This window comes from Platichthys flesus, chromosome 2 (genome assembly GCF_949316205.1).
Source record: "Platichthys flesus chromosome 2, fPlaFle2.1, whole genome shotgun sequence".
Classification (NCBI taxonomy): Eukaryota; Metazoa; Chordata; class Actinopteri; order Pleuronectiformes; family Pleuronectidae; genus Platichthys; species Platichthys flesus.
Window position 1 is genome coordinate 20,611,136 of NC_084946.1, and position 15,867 is coordinate 20,627,002.

The following is a 15,867-nucleotide window of genomic DNA, read 5'->3' on the forward strand; positions in this document are numbered from 1 at the left end:
CATTTCCCCGGAGAGGAAATTCAACGCGCGGTGGTGGCACCTCATTTTATATCCCACCGCAGCGCCGCTGGGCGGGATTAGGTGCTGATGTCTAATCGCTAAACAACGGGAGATGCTGTGCAACAAATTGAGCGCAACGCAGCCCACGCCTGTTCTGATTGGTCCAGTGTGAAATCACATTGTAGCCAATCAGAACGCAGCGAACCAACTCAGCGCAAAGCAATATTTCCTATCAGCCTAAAGAGCAGGAGGTTGTAGCTGCACCATGGAGCGTGTCCAGATGCTACATGTCAATCTATGACTGTTTGTATTTATGAAACTCAGTTCGTGTCTGTTCCCTCAGCGATGTGAGGGGAGGTCTCCAGGGTCTGATCTGAATTAAAAGTGCATCAAACTAACGCAAGAAGCAACTCCTGCTCCCTGCAGCTCAACAACTGAGTTGTCACCATCTCCTCGCTGCCAGGTGAGTGCTGCTCTCACACAAACACACAAACACACAAACACTAACCGCCCAACCTCTGTCACACACGTTTCCTGAATAAATGTTACTGAGGAAACAGTTTCAGCCGCAGGATCCAGCGCTGCTGTGCTGCTCACTGTCGGTGTTTTAATCTGCAATTGAATGGAAACTCATTAGATAAATAGCCTGAACACAGGGGAGGTTGGCTTTATGATGAATGCTTTTAGAGTTATTAGATCGTGTTATTTTATTACCTGAAACATCTGACTACAGGATTAATAACAATAGTATAATATATACATAAGAATATAATGTCTTCTGATTCTCTCATTACTGTGCGACTCAAGTGGTGTGTTTGCTTAATAATGATAATAATAACAATAATAATGATACATTTATGTGCATAGCACCTATCTAAACAAGGTTCCAAACTGCTTCCCAAAAACATTCATTGAAAAAAGAAGAATGAATGAATATATTTTTTAAAGATTATAATATTTATCAATTTGTTTGCATTCATGGTGGTTGTTTACACTTTATTTGGGGAATAATGCACTTAAGCTGATTCAAACGTTGTTTGAGTAGATAACATTACTAACTTACTACTTAAAATACTACTACTCTTTATAGAATTGCTCATTATAGACTGTAATTTAACTTTTAAATTGGTGTAAAAAGAAATGTTGTAGGCCAATGCTGATGTCTTTCTAATTATATTTAGTAATATATCGGTCTGCTGCCACAACAAGAGGTTCCACGTTTCAAAGTTACTAAAATAACAAGACCCCCTCCTCCAAAACAACGTATTTTTCCACATCATATTTTCAAACCACAACTTTTTCTGTCGCAAGTACCACAACTCGCAACAGCTGGGGCACCTCCAAGCCACGAGCAGCTGCTTGTTCTACCCAGCATGCTCTTCAAACGCTTCAACCATCTACCACATCCTGTGGAAAAACACTTAATAAACCATTTTCTATAATGTGTGTATATATGTTTGTAAATATACAGTTGGTTTCAGGCTGACACCACTTCTTTCCCATGACCTGAATTATTGGCCATTTCTTTGAACATATGAACGATAACAATTGCTTATCTCGACACTTTCCATATGACAAACCTCTTTGCATACGGACTTATTTCCATGCTTGTGCAATGGGAGCCGGGCCCTACTTGCTCCGCAGGAAGTGTAATGACGGGTTAACCACAGTGTGTGATGGAAACAGTTTGACTGATGCTCGCATTTTTGCTTTTTCATAATCTGTCTTAAATCCATGCAAAGCAGGAGATTTGCTCCCTTTTTTCACCGGCCTGTGACGACACTGGATCGAAAGATTATTCTCCGGTTGCAAGTTTGCTGATTAAAAGAGCCCTGTATGTGCAGTATTAGCAGCAGGGTTACGAGTTGGCTGTGATTACTCGTGCGCTCCGCAGATTGCTGTCGTGGTTGCAGTTTGAGATTGAGAGAATGAAGCTTTTTTTTGACGTCAGGGCTTGTTACTGGTCAGATTATGACGCTGCTCTGGGAAAGTTTGCTGCCTCGCTCTGTGTCTAGAGCTTCGTCTTTTGTCCCGGCTGACTGTCTGTTGTGCAAAAATATACAGTAGCAGACATTTTGAATGATGGATAGATAGATTTTCTTATCATGGTGCAAGTGCTGTAAAAATGACATGTCACCTTTTTTTTAACTTTCTACTGAAGGAACCATGCAGCTGACTGGAGGCAGTTTAGTGACGACTTAAGATCAGGGTTTCTCAACTTTTCTGAAGAAAAAGTCCTTGTGACCCTGAGTCCCTGACTGAGTCACATGACTTCACAAGGCTTATTTTCCAAGAGTGGCTCCAGCAGATTATATGTAAATTATTTTGTTCATTGATATCTGAAACCAAAGAAAAAAAACATAAAAGTCTCTGTCGGTGTTTTAGAGAAATGTCTTAGGGTCTATTTGGCTGCTATGGTTTGAGGTTCTTGTTTTATCCACCACATTTGAATGAAGGTAGATGGTTGTGTATCTTGGGGCCCGTAGGTTAAGAAACTCTCTTGAGCCTAATCCCGTTTAATGAGGTCTAACAAGTATAGTTATGACCACGTGCTTTACACAGAAGATGCTAGGCTCAACATGTTGTCACTAATTGGTAGCTATCTGAAAAAATACAATCAAAATCCTTTCAAGTTCAGTTACATTACACAGACCATCTAGCTAATAGACACTATCAGAGGTGTTTGTGGCCCAATCCTCAAAACGGAAAAACCAGCTTTCCCATTTACTCACTATACTGTATCTGAACTGGACTATCCCAGCCCCCATCTGAGCTCTGTTTTAATCCAGTTTAATCCCGCAATTCATTTAGTATCTGTGTGATGAGTTGTGCGCTCACTAGGCTGTATTATGCAAAGGTAGAACACAGTGCACTGTGCATCAAGGTATATTCCTTCCAACATGCTCGGTTAATAATAACTTTGAATAACCGGTTTATTAGACAGAAACTAAAGTCAATGGGAAACTTTTTTGATAATACATAGATTATGTTACTTTTCAAGCAGGATTAGTGCAAAACATAGACAGAATATAAAGATGGATGATGTGACTGCTCCCCAAACCTGAAGCCAAAGCATCCGAAGCGCCACCTGCTGGCTGACTGCAGTGTAGGTCACACATCCCTCCTCCCCCATGTTAATGGATGGGACATGGACAAGTCAGACCAGGTTGAGTCAAACAAGACATTTGATGCCAAGGAGTTTTATAAAAGCTTGATCTGCAGATTTTTGACTAATATCACTAATTATTTGTAGCCCTCAAGCATCTTAGTGAAGTTTAAGATATAATATATAAAAACTCTTGATTAAATTGTCTAAAAACTGCAAGACCTTTGTTATACATTCTGTTGACTTGTGTGTTTACATTATCCAATATGTTTCCAAAAATATTCAAACCCAGAGAAATCCACAATTTTATTCAAGGTAATGGTAGGTTTCACGTTGGTCGCCTTCTAATGGCATTATATCCCCTTCACGAGTTTGTTTCTGCTATAACATCCGAGTCAAACTGCACAAGACGAAGTAAAAAACACTGTTAGCCAGTTAGCCAGGTAGCTTCCACTGTTTGTATTGATCACTCGTAATGGATCATGATTATTTATGGCTGTTTGCTGCATAACGTAAATAAAACCTCTTCTGTGAACATAATTTGTGCCCGAGTCGCGTCAGGTAGATTCTTACTCCCATGAGCCCACGCTGCATCACAGTTTCATAAAAATAGGTCTTTTGTTATTGTTTTGATTGATAGACCCCTGGTGGTAGAGGGTAGAAGTTAAATGTTGTACATTGATGGAAAATAAAGAGACCTAAAGGCACATGGGTAAACAGGCCTCCAATGTTTGACTCGTCCTAAACTTGTGTTGTTATTTGTCTAATGTTCCTTTATTGGGCGAACAAACCCCTTTAAGCCTCTGGAGGCATCACGCTTGTTTCTGCACGTGTGAGTCTCTTCTCTGTAACAGTTGCCTCCAGAGGTTGAGCTGCTCTTCTTGTGCCTCAACAGAACCGTGCTCACTTCAGCCGTGCAGGCCTGAAAGTGGGTCTTTGACTTTGCCTGATAGCTTTTGACAGCTCACTCTCATCCCCGACGGATCAATGGAGCTCAGCGCTCTTCACTAGAAACATCAATGTACCGCACATTCCCAGAGGCTCAGCCACAACTCGACCAGCCCAGTCGGAGAGTGAGGGGATTTATTTAATTTTTTATCCTGGAGAAGATCATTCCTGACTTCTGTGGGATATTTTAGTTTCTTCAATTGGAAGGCTAATGCAGGGATACAGTGATCTTGTTTGTCTGCATTAACGTATACGCAATATATTAACAATGATGTGCGCAACATTGGTCAAACGTCACCTTCCGTGTGAATATGTTTTTTTTATTTTTTATTTCGGTTTGTATCACATAGAATAACAAATAATTGCAACTCATCGTATTCTGTCTGGCTGCTCCAGACAAAAATCAATGCTCTGCAAAATCCATAACTTGGCAGCCGTGTTCTTATACTCAATCTTAAAACAGTCTTTAGCAAGAAAATAAATCAGTAAGGTTGACTTGTGAAAGTATAGTTTCTTTACTTCTTTGAGAAAATGAATAATTTATATCTGTTGTCTAGAAATGATTCATCGATTATTTAAAAAGTCATTTTGAGTTATTAAGTTATCTTGTTTTAATGTATTTTCTTTCATTAATAATCTATACCTATATAGATGGGAAACTGCTGTGATAATATTACTAATTGCCACTATTTCTTAAATGTCTTTTTTAACATTTTCTCATTTATTCCTATTATTTTATTTGCAAAATTGTAACGTGAGATAGATTAGATACGAAAAGCAGTTTACTAAAACAAGAAGCTTCTCTCTTGAGCTTTTTTCTCTTACTAAAATAAGCTTATTATTCTTTAACTCAAAGTAAGCTGGCTGCATGTTTTCCACCCTCAACTTTTTTTCATATAAAATGCACAAGCTAATTAAAAAATGTGATGCTTGAATTCATTCTTTCAAGTGTTTTAAATGGCCCCTGAGCAATCCTGCACTACTTTGCCTAACTGGCAAACATTGGTCTGAAATAGTGAGCTCCCTCTCTTTCTCTCTCTCTTTCTCTCTGAGGAAGTTTGCGGTGTGTCGATGGAGGCTGCAGGGTTCATTGTAAACACAAGTATTGCATCAGCAAATACTTGAAATGATGGCATCACACACATACGAAATGTTGTTATATGCAACAAGAAACACACATACTGGAGACACTGGAGATGGTAGTTGGTCACGGAGATTGTTGTCATAATGATAGTAGCAAGAATGAGCCAATGGCTGCTGTTCTGTCATCATCTGCTTTTTGATTGGCCCGCTGACAATTTACACAGCTAATCACTGAGAGAGAATCCAACCCACCTGTTAAGTCTCACACACACACACACACACACACACACACACACACACACACACACACACACACACATACACACACACACACACACACACACACACACACTGGCAGCCAGGCAGCCATCACACTGTGTTTCAGTGTCTCTCTCTGGTCTAATCATCAATAATGCATGGCGTTGGGAGGATGAAAGGCTGTTTTGGCTTGAGGCATGTGTCTCATATGGAGAGAGAGACATCAGCGCTCGTAGTTCTAACTGTACATCCACAGACAGAGTGAGTGTTCCTTCACATGGCTGTCCTCAGCACAACTGCTCATCAGGCCGTGGGGTGGACTGATTCCAGGCTCGAGGACTAAATTGACAGATTAATTGGTGACAGGGAAAGTAATTAGAATCTGTATTTATTTGTTTATTTGTTTATTTAGAAGGATCCCCATTAGCTCTACCCTAAGCCAGAGCTGCTTTTAGTGCAGGGTCCACATTTAAAACATACATTCAGATATCAAACATTTAAAACAAACATTAAATATCAATATCAAACATTTAAAACATACGTTACATTACAAATATCAAAAGTGAAAATAAATACAAATAATGATCATATAATATTACAAAAATACATTTTGTGGTTATGCAATTTTACCTTTGTCATGATATAAAACTCTGATATATTCCATTCCATAGAAGCGAACACTGCAAATCATGTAAGAGAATACTAGGCCTTTATGTACAGTACATCACCATCTAGTGTCACAAGTATTGAGGGTTGTTGTTGTCAGAAATGAAGATCTAAGGAGTGGTCTATTATCTTGTGTGTGTTGAAAGCACGTGGTCAGAGATAAAGATGGTTTTGAGGGCTTTGCAGAAAAAATTGAGGTCTTTTGTTTCAGCTTCATTCATGTTGAGGTTGGTTATCGCTAATCACAGAGTCCATCGACTAACTTCTGATGATTAATGACGAGTTAACCTCTGTGGGCAACGGCTAATATTTTAGGGCGTCCGGTAGACAACGAAGATTCAGGCCAAGCATCCATGTTTGTTTCCTGAACACAGTTTACAGTCCGAGTCGAGCGTTTCTCCTCACAAAACACAAACAGTGACACTTTTTGAAGGTGTTTGTGGTCCAGACCACATCTTCTTCTCTATTTAAAGCTTTCTGCATGTGAGTGCAGAAGAGTTAAAACGCCAATAGCCAATATATGCTCAAATGTGATTGGTCAAGCTAGAAACGGATACCACAAGCCATCTGATCCCCAAATGCCAAAAGGGTTAAATGTAAAAGATTAAGATTAAGATGCATTTATTAGTCCCAAACACATGCACAGACATGCACAGGCACACACATGCAGGTAGGGAAATGTGTCCTCTGCTTTTGACCCATCTGGTGCAGGACACACAGAGAAGTGAGCGACCATGTACGGCGCCCGGGGAGCAGATGTTGGGGGAGTAAGGTACCTTGCTCAGGGGCACTAGACAGGGTAGGGAGAATCCTGTTGGATTTTTGGACAGATCAATCCAGTCTGAATACTACACTTTGCTGTGTTCCAACTTTTTTTTCCCCCATAACCCAGGACTGTATGATGTGATGCAACACCTCATCTCACACAGACTGCACCATGAGTTGGGACTGAAGCAGCCGGTTGAGCAGACAAACCAGGATGCTTGTTTGCACGTAGAGATCACGCACAGATGGCAAGGCTGGTGTCACAGTGAGGGACTAAGATACCAGCAGTTGTTTGGCTGATAAAAGTTATTTAAACAGCTGTCAAGGCTTTGAATATCATTTTCTAACTTGTTTTTGTGAAGATTAAAATTTCTGAACAGTGTGCATCACGTGGAGAAACTTGCCTCCTCTCAGCTTCCTGTGAACTCTTTGGTAATAGACATACATATGTAAATACAGACCGTGTGTGTGAGGGAGTATGTGTGTGAGGGAGTGTGTGTGTGTGTGTGTGTGTTTCTATGTGTATGCGGATGTGGGAGTGCACTCAAACCCTTTGAAGTTCCTCATTCACTCTATACTCCTCTTCCCCATGTCTCCTCTCTCTTTGAAGACCATGTAGCTATGGTTTTTAAAGCCGCCCTCTTTCCACTTCAAACATATGGAATGAATATGGATATGATATGACAGAAAACTTTGCCACCATCTCCCTTCACTGCGCTCTCGTCCGCCTGTGTGGTGAACTTTGACTGGCACCAGTCGTCTGAAACGCTCTATGTGGGAGCTAAGCTGCATGGTCCCTCAGTGGCTGGTCATAGAAATGAGGCTTTACAACATCCACCAGGGAGTTTGTGTTTAGTTTGTCTCTGTGTTTGTGTGTTTGTCAGCACAATTACAAGAAAGTGTTGTTGGCACCACACTGGCTGGAGGGATGGGACATAGGCCGGGGAAGAATCCTCTCCAGTTTGCAGGGGATCCACCCTAAAGGGGCAGATTCTCGAATTTGAATCACTTTCCCACAAATTGATACTCATGATACTCAAAATGTCGTTATCAAACCTTTATTACAAAGAAATGTAATTAAGGCCGGATATGTATATAGAAAACCTTTTACAGTTTAACCATTCATTTTACTATAAATACCTATTAAAAAAAAAAGTACAACCAAATATATTTAACTTGAATTGATTAGCTTACTTTACTTCTTTTATCGTTTTGCCTAGTTTAATCTGTGAAATAAAAATGTTGGTGCATATCTTCAACATTAACGCAGATACCAATACGTCTGTCAAAGGCTCGTATGGATGAATCAGTCAGGTGGTTTGGCCTGAGGTCTACATGCTCTATATCTATCTATACAAATATATGACTCGAGTGTATCTTTAACTGACTAACATTTAAAAAATGTATTTTAATTTATCAATGGCAAACAGGCTTTAAGTGGACTTTCTTTCCACTGTTAAAATCCACAAAATTAATCTACAATTTGATGTATGCTTTAGAAAATGTTTGACCAACATGTGGAGCCACCAGGAGGGCCTGTAATCCCTGACGTATTTAATCCAAAGGTCTTTGGGGAGGGTTGATTATCCTGAAAATGTAAAATGCTGATGGTATATCAACCCTAAGATGATTTGGATGAACCGGGCGTACTCTGCTCTGCGGCTAACACCCCCCATGTTGTGGCTTCTCTAACTAACCGTCCGGGTGGAGCTCTGATGTCCAGCGTGCACTGTTGACCAGCCAGCTCTGTGCATGGATCGATAGCTCGATCAATCCACTGGTCGCCTTTGTTTTCGTCAGTACCCAGGACCTCTCTAGCTCCGCTTCTCCATATGCTCCTCTCCTCTAAAGTGCAAATATAGTTTATTTGCATGAACGGACAGCAGCCAGCTGATGCTCCCTCTGTCTCTCGCCCGCATTCCGTTTTTTTTTTATCTCTCAGGCAAAATGCTGGTAGGTAGGGTCAGCAGGGGTTCAGAGAGTGGAGGCAGAATCATTTGGGGCATAGGATTTACCGTGTGACCACGAGAGAGAGAGAGAGAGAGAGAGAGAGAGGGAAACAGACAGAGGGAGATTGTGTGTGATATTCTGCAGAAGGGAGCTTGTGTCCATTTTTCTGGTTTTCTACCTTTTCAGATGCATGGATCTGTACGTAGAGTGAGCTGGCGACCCTGCTGACGTAGATATACTCTCTCACTTCAGGACTATGGTGAGTCGAACTGCTCTCGGTCTGTCGCTCTCTTTCTTGCATGCATGCACAAATCACATCCTCTCCGTTCCTTCAGCTCGGTCTGACTCACACGCACACACACACACACACACACACACACACGTACACACACAGTCTGAGTTTGAGTGAAATCAGTCAAGCAAAGGCAGACAGGCATTTCACGTGTAGCACTCCCTTCTAGTCTTTTGTCTTCTGAAAGTTTGCTCTCATTTTCCATCTTTTCATTCTTCCTCATCTGTTTACTATACCTCCACCATTGAGGTTATGTTTTCATCTGCGTTTGTTAGTTTTTTTTTTGCGGGATTACACAAAAACTATGGGCGGGAATTTAACAAAACGTGGTGGAAGGATGTAGTAAGGGTCAGGAGAGAAACCTTTACACTTTGGTGCAGATCCGGAATCCGAGGGTGGATGAAATGAATGAATGTCCGGATGAAAGGAAATCAGGCATATTAAGTGGAATGGTATCAATAAGAGTATGTCATTTGGTGTGACTGGATTTAATTTAAGGGCACTGTTGGGCGTTAGTGGAGGTATTCACTCAGCTGGTTGCCATTCTAGTTCTGTCTGTGCCTCTGTCTTTCCAATTGTGTTGTTGATGCAGCATCATAAGCCCCCGTCCCCTCAGCTCCTGGCACAAATCTATCGCTCAACAGCCGTGGCAGGATGCCTGTGGCTGTGGCTGACACCATATGGCCCTCTCTGTGTGTTTGGGTGTGTGACGCTAGTTTCCTCTCCGCGGCCATCTGACCGGCAAATACAGACACGGCCTGGCCTCTCTCTACCAAAGCATAATTTGTTTGTTTTTTACAGATTTACTGAATTTGTCCCATCATTTGGTTTCTGTCTTTTCTTAGTAAGTAGTCTGAGATGCTGCCCTTTAGGAATGTCATTAAAGTGTCCAATACCAAATAAAACATCCAGGGACTTTAACCCAGCGTTTACAGCCTCATTTGCATATAACATGAAGCAGCTTCCTGTGTCTGGCCGTAGGATTTAAGGCCTGTGCTGATGCGTGAACTGATGATACCTATTACTGGCACAGAAGTTATTGATTCACCCGTGTCATTTGTTTACTGGTGGGTTTATTTGTTTATTTGATGAAAGCAATAAAGACATAGGAAATACAGGACAGATTTGTTATTTTGGTGCTAATCTGCCTCACTTTTTTTAACATTGCAATATAGTACATTTTGCAAGAGTTTCATTCATTTCTCAGAGAATGATTTATGGATCATAAAGACAACAATCTGACGTATTTAGGCGACTGATATTTATGAGTCTCCGGATCTGGATCTAGTGAATTTAACTGAGGTTTCACAGGGTGGACTGGTTGACCTTGGAGGAGGCATGAGCTCTAATGAGTATCATTCTTGTTCAGTCTGCATTCATGCTATATTTCCATCTAGGTTTTTTCTTGAGCAGAAAGGAGAGACAGGAAAAGAAACAGGTGCAGCAGCATCAGAAGAGCTCTTCCTGTCTGTGAAGAAGACCTTGCTGTGTAACCCAGGGTCTGTTGTAACTCTCACTAAAGCCATGTAGTAACGATGTTCAGTAGTTGAAACTACAACTCAAGTAGTTCATCATCATTATTGTCATCATCATCATAACTGGCAGTTATCTGTTACAGACTGAAACTAAACTACCAAAGCTTTCTCACAGTATTTAGGCAAATGGTAAGATCCAGAGGATATGACCTAAACTGTCTGTGGTAGAACCTCGATATGAGCGGTTTCCTGTTTACCTGCTCCCCTTCTGCCTCTAACTTCTGCCTTTGTCCTCCCTGAGAACAACTGCAAATCTTAGAGGAGTGTTTCTGAACGATTTTTAGAACTTAAATTTTGTCTTTAAATAAATTCCAGTGGTCAGTTATTTTAGATAAGATAATATTAGACCAGAGTACAATCATTCCGTGTTTCAGGAAAGACAAGCATGACTATATTTAAGAGCAGCACAATATTGCAGATACAGATGGCTCCAGCAGTTTAATTCCTGCATACAGAGGTAAATCAGAGCTGGTGATGGGGCCAAGTTCAATCAAACAAAGCTTCTGGATCTAGAAGATGTTGCTGGAGATGAGTTGCTGACTTTTGATTCTTAACTAGCTGCCACCTTGTGGTTTGTTTTGTTTTAGCAGGTCAGAGCTACAGGACAGCAGCTGAGGGGGTGGGTGGAGGTAGAGGCGGTGCTAGTTTGCATTTTTATAAACACACACATTCTAAATTAGGTAATGGGGTAGAGTTACATCCAAGTCATGTTAAAGCCAAGAATGGAAAAAAACACTTGTTTTACAGAAATGTCTGTAAAATATTTTGGTCAAAATACCACAAGGATCATTTAAAACAGCACCTTTTTACAGATTGACTTGTTTTGAGTGCCCCGCCCCCCTCCCCGGCTAGCGTTAGCTCGCTCGTCCAAGGCCATGTAGCGAGACTCCCTACATGGGCATGTTGTGACTATGACGTTTATTTCGGTCGTAAACCCATTCGTTGCACTCTAGCGTATCGTTTCTGACATAAAGGAACCACAACAAATCGTGGGAGTTTTTTTTTCCAGAGTTTTTTGGGACAGTAGACATGCCAGATACCCAAATGAACGTGTAGAAGCACTACAAAAGTGGAATTTTCATACTATGTCCCCTTTAAAATATTTGATGTTGAAGAACTGAGAGTTTTTTCGGGGATTGATGACTTCCATCAAATGAACCTTAAAACTTCTTGTTATTTATTTAAAGGCTCTACAGAGGGGCACAGAGGTTTACGCTGTGCATGTATGCAGGGGCTTTCAGGAACTCTCCAAGTGCAAACGCTCGTAACACATTTTGCATGCGCGTAAAAGGGGAAACAACTTGCATATGTGCCACTGGCCTTAAAGCCAGATGATGCTGTCTTTGTAATGAAAAACAATGAAAACACACATTCGAGTGATGAAAGTTGAATTTATGAGAAATCAAATGCAATCTTGCTCATTTCAGTTCACGCTGCAGGGGTCTTACTTCGTCTGGTGTGACCACAAGCTTATGTTGAAGAGTAAATGTTATCAAACACTGGAGATACTCCTGTGTGTCTTGCAGTGATCCTCCTGACAGTGTCAGTCTTCCTGTCCTTCAGCCCATATGCTGGTGCAGAGGGGTTTTATTGTAATTCTCTGTTGCTGTGGGGTCACAGATTGACTCCTTTGCTTTAATAACAGTGGGATTATCAAGGTCCAGCCAGCTAACCCCGCCCTCCAGCTTCCATTGCCATTAGCTCACAGTTTCGTCTATTCCCCTGTAGCTCATGCTGACTGTTTTACTTATTTTCTAATCGACTGTGCTCTTTTTGCACGGTTTGGTTTGCTCCTGTTGTTCACACTTGTCTTCTTTCCCCTGACCAGTATGTTATCTCTCTCTGTCTCTGTAACGACATGCATTTTCATGTCCATTATCTGGGATCTCTCTCGTTTGCTGGCACTCCTCTGTCTAACAGTGTGCCCGAAACTGACTATGGTTTTGATGTTCTCCATTCTGTGAAAGCTTCTCTGTATTTGCCAGAGCATGCGTGTGTGGGTGAGTGGCAGAAAGTCGGATGCTCTCTTATGTAAGTGGGTCTTGGCTGGGTAGGGCCGGGGATGCTGGCTCAGGTGGAGAGACGCAGACGGAGGCTATTTTGGTTGTGCTGCACTTACAGCCTCTGAACGTATGAGTCATTTACTCACGTGTCTCCTGGTTCTGCCACGATGAAAGGACAATTGAAAAGCAGTGAGGTTTTGCAAAGTTCTGCATTGACATTTCTGCGAGTGAAAATGTTGATTTCATACATTTACAGTAGCAGTCACTCACCTCTCTCTGGTGCTGAAAGGATTAATTGCTTATTTGATTTGCAGATAATTTAATTCCACCTTAGTATGTTGATAAGTGATTGATATGAAAGCGATGCTCCAACAAGCATCAGAAATGCCTGTGATACACCCCAAGATGCCGGGTCTGAAATCGCCGAGTATCAAGATGAAGGACTATTCTTTAAAAACGTATTATTTATAGAGTCAGAGCATAGTAAAAATGAAAAAATAAAAGACCAGCAATCAAAAACACAGAGATATTCAGTTTTCAATTATACAAAACAGAACAATTATTAAACCCTCACACTTGAGGAGCTGAAATCAGCTTATGTTTAGTTTATTTTGCTAGAAAATGGAGAGAAGTAATGTCTATCGTTATCATACAGGTCAGTGATTTCCCCCACATTAATCCACCCTTCCATTTTTAGCACTAAAATCATCCAGGTTGTCTTTTGAACCTGCTCAGAACCATGACGTGTTTCATTGTTCTCTGTCAGCTCCAGTAATATCTCTCTCTCTCTCTCTCTCTCTCTCTCTCTCTCTCTCTCTCTCTCTCTCTCTCTCTCTGTCTTTCTCTGGTTCTGTGTGTGCTTGTTTCAGAATATGGCACCGGCCTGGCCCCTGTCTCACCTGCCCCATGCTAACCCGACCAGCATCTCCACCGTCACACAGCAGCACGCCTCCGGTAAAGCCTGCTGAACGGGACTGCACACGTGAGCCATGCTGTCAGGGACATGGCGGCGCTCTGTGGGGCATCAGCAGCCTTCTGCCACGCCTGTGGTGACCACCAGGGGGATGACGGTGTGTGGGGTCCCCAGCGGCACGGTGGTCCTCGAGGCCCAGTACGACTACAACTACCGTGGTGCCGATGGACGGCAGGTCTGCATAAGGGAAGGAGAACGGTTTGTTCTCCTGAAGAAGACCAACACTGATTGGTGGCAGGTCAGAGAACAGGTCATCTTTTGTTTCTGTTGAGCCGGAGGAAGTTAGTGGGGCAGTGTCAGGGCCATTTTTAAAGTCCCTCCTTAAAAGCCTTAATTATTTCATTTTAATTGTTTTATTCACTCGTGGAACACATGCTTTATATCATCGAACTACCTCAAATAAACACACTGGAGGAAGTGACATTAGTCCACAAAGTTGTCTGTGGACAAAATACTGACTTTGTGTTTCCAAAGAGAAGTTGTGGGTTTGATAATTTCCTCTGGTGCACTCGTAGGACTTGTAGCCCTAAACCTTTCCGCCCTGATTGTGACAATCTGTGTGCTCTGTGGCAGGTACGGAGGATTGGGGCAGCCAGTAAAGCAAAGCCACTGTATGTTCCTGCTACATATGTGACGGAGGTGCCTATTGCTCCCATGGCGTCGCCACAGCGCCTGGTAGCGTCGGCCTCGCTGAGCTCCAACCTCAGGATATTGCCTCGGGTGTCACTCTCTCCCAGCCCTTCAGAGACTAACTACCCTGGACAGCATCAAGGTAAAGTCTGAGAAAACATCTGGTGTGGGCTTTCGGTTCAAATGATTGTTTAATTCTGTATCATCAATGTGTCTCTTGAGTACAGCAGGAAAATAAGGTCAGAATTGACAATTTTATATTCTGCTCCTCCAGTGAACAGACCCATCTACCGCTCCATGGAAAACCTCAACTCCAATAGTGCCTTCCAGAGGCCGGACAAAAACACCGGTAGCACAGGTGGACGGCACTTCCCCACCCTGCCCCTCTCTGGATTCACCTTCACCCCCAACTGTCCCACCTCCCTGTCGGGCCACCTCATGGCGCCTGCGGCCTCCAGGCCTCAGACAGCACCACCCAACCCCAGGGTGGTCCCCATGATCACACGGAGCCAGAGCTCCAGCAACCTGCCTGAAAACCTGACGGAGAACCCGTACGATGAGGTGGGCGGAGGCTTTCCCAGCCGCGTCAGCCACAGGGCCCCGAAGAAGTCCTGCAGCCAGTGGGACATGGTGGGGGCGTCGGGCAAGAACAACCATCTGCAGGTAGGAAGAGAGGAGGCCTGCAAAACCTCACACAGGCGTTCAATCAAATGTGTCACACTGCAGAGCCATGATGTGACTGAAAGGGAAATCCTGCTATTTGCTAACCAGCTAATTATCCTCCTGTTTTTGTCTATTTTGATTTCCTTAAAGACATAACAAATCGCCACTATGCACTAGGAAAAATGACAATAACTAGTAGTACAGCATGTTAACACATGAAATCAGACAATATATCAATCAGTCAAACCTATGACCACTGAGTACAATGGATATTTTCAAGTCATAGGCAAGAGGTTACTCTCCTGAATGAAATGATAAAAAGTTGAAACACGTCTGCAGGTGTGGGTTGAAGGATTTATGGGGTCAGATTAATTTTCCCATGTCTCATTGGCAAAATCTCTAATCTGATGGATGTACAGGTCATGTAAATTCAAAACGGTCAAAAACCAGTTGGTGTTTTTTACTAACTCTGCCACAGAGCAGGTTGTAGGCGTGGTTCCAGATATATGAAATCCTACGCATAGAAAACTGATCCGTATGTAATGTTTTTTTTTCCACTTAAAATTGAATTACATTGGAAATGTGCTAAATTATTGGCTTTCAAACTTCAACTCTTTAAAATAGTTAAATTTTTAAACCTTCTATAATCAGACAAGCTTTCCGGGTTAGAGACAACGAACTATAGTTGTTTGTTTTGTACCAAACAGATCAAAATGTAAAAATAGAGCTGCTTGTTAAGATCCCACCAGACGTCAGACTTGGACATGTCAGCGCAGGTTGCTTTCAATTTACGTCTGTAGTTGACCTCAATAATCCTCCCGGAGCAGCAATCAAGTTCACACTGTCATGACGTCAGTGCTTCCCTGTCTTACATCAGAGAGGATTACACAAGACAGGAGCTCTCCGAGTTCTCTGTCCGTCATCTGGGGGAAGCTCCCTCCGCCGAGGATGCGCACTGTCCGTCCCAATGGGGGCTTTGTTTCTGCCGAGCTGTG

The 15,867-nt window shown here is 42.3% G+C and overlaps 1 protein-coding gene across 4 annotated transcripts in view; it reads left to right on the forward strand.

Annotated features, from left to right (window-relative positions):
• The first annotated feature begins 253 nt into the window (after positions 1-253).
• arhgap9 (Rho GTPase activating protein 9) overlaps positions 254-15,867 on the forward strand; it is a 39,908-nt gene continuing 24,294 nt past the window's right edge. For 3 of the 4 annotated variants that reach the window (XM_062405448.1, XM_062405463.1, XM_062405471.1), the window contains exons 1-5: positions 254-463; positions 8,963-9,035; positions 13,476-13,817; positions 14,153-14,351; positions 14,484-14,872. In XM_062405448.1, the coding sequence (XP_062261432.1) occupies positions 13,596-13,817; positions 14,153-14,351; positions 14,484-14,872 (810 nt within the window). In that variant the 5' untranslated portion in view covers positions 254-463; positions 8,963-9,035; positions 13,476-13,595. The remainder of the gene's footprint in view (positions 464-8,962; positions 9,036-13,475; positions 13,818-14,152; positions 14,352-14,483; positions 14,873-15,867) is intronic. The other variant, XM_062405456.1, reaches the window with a different exon arrangement.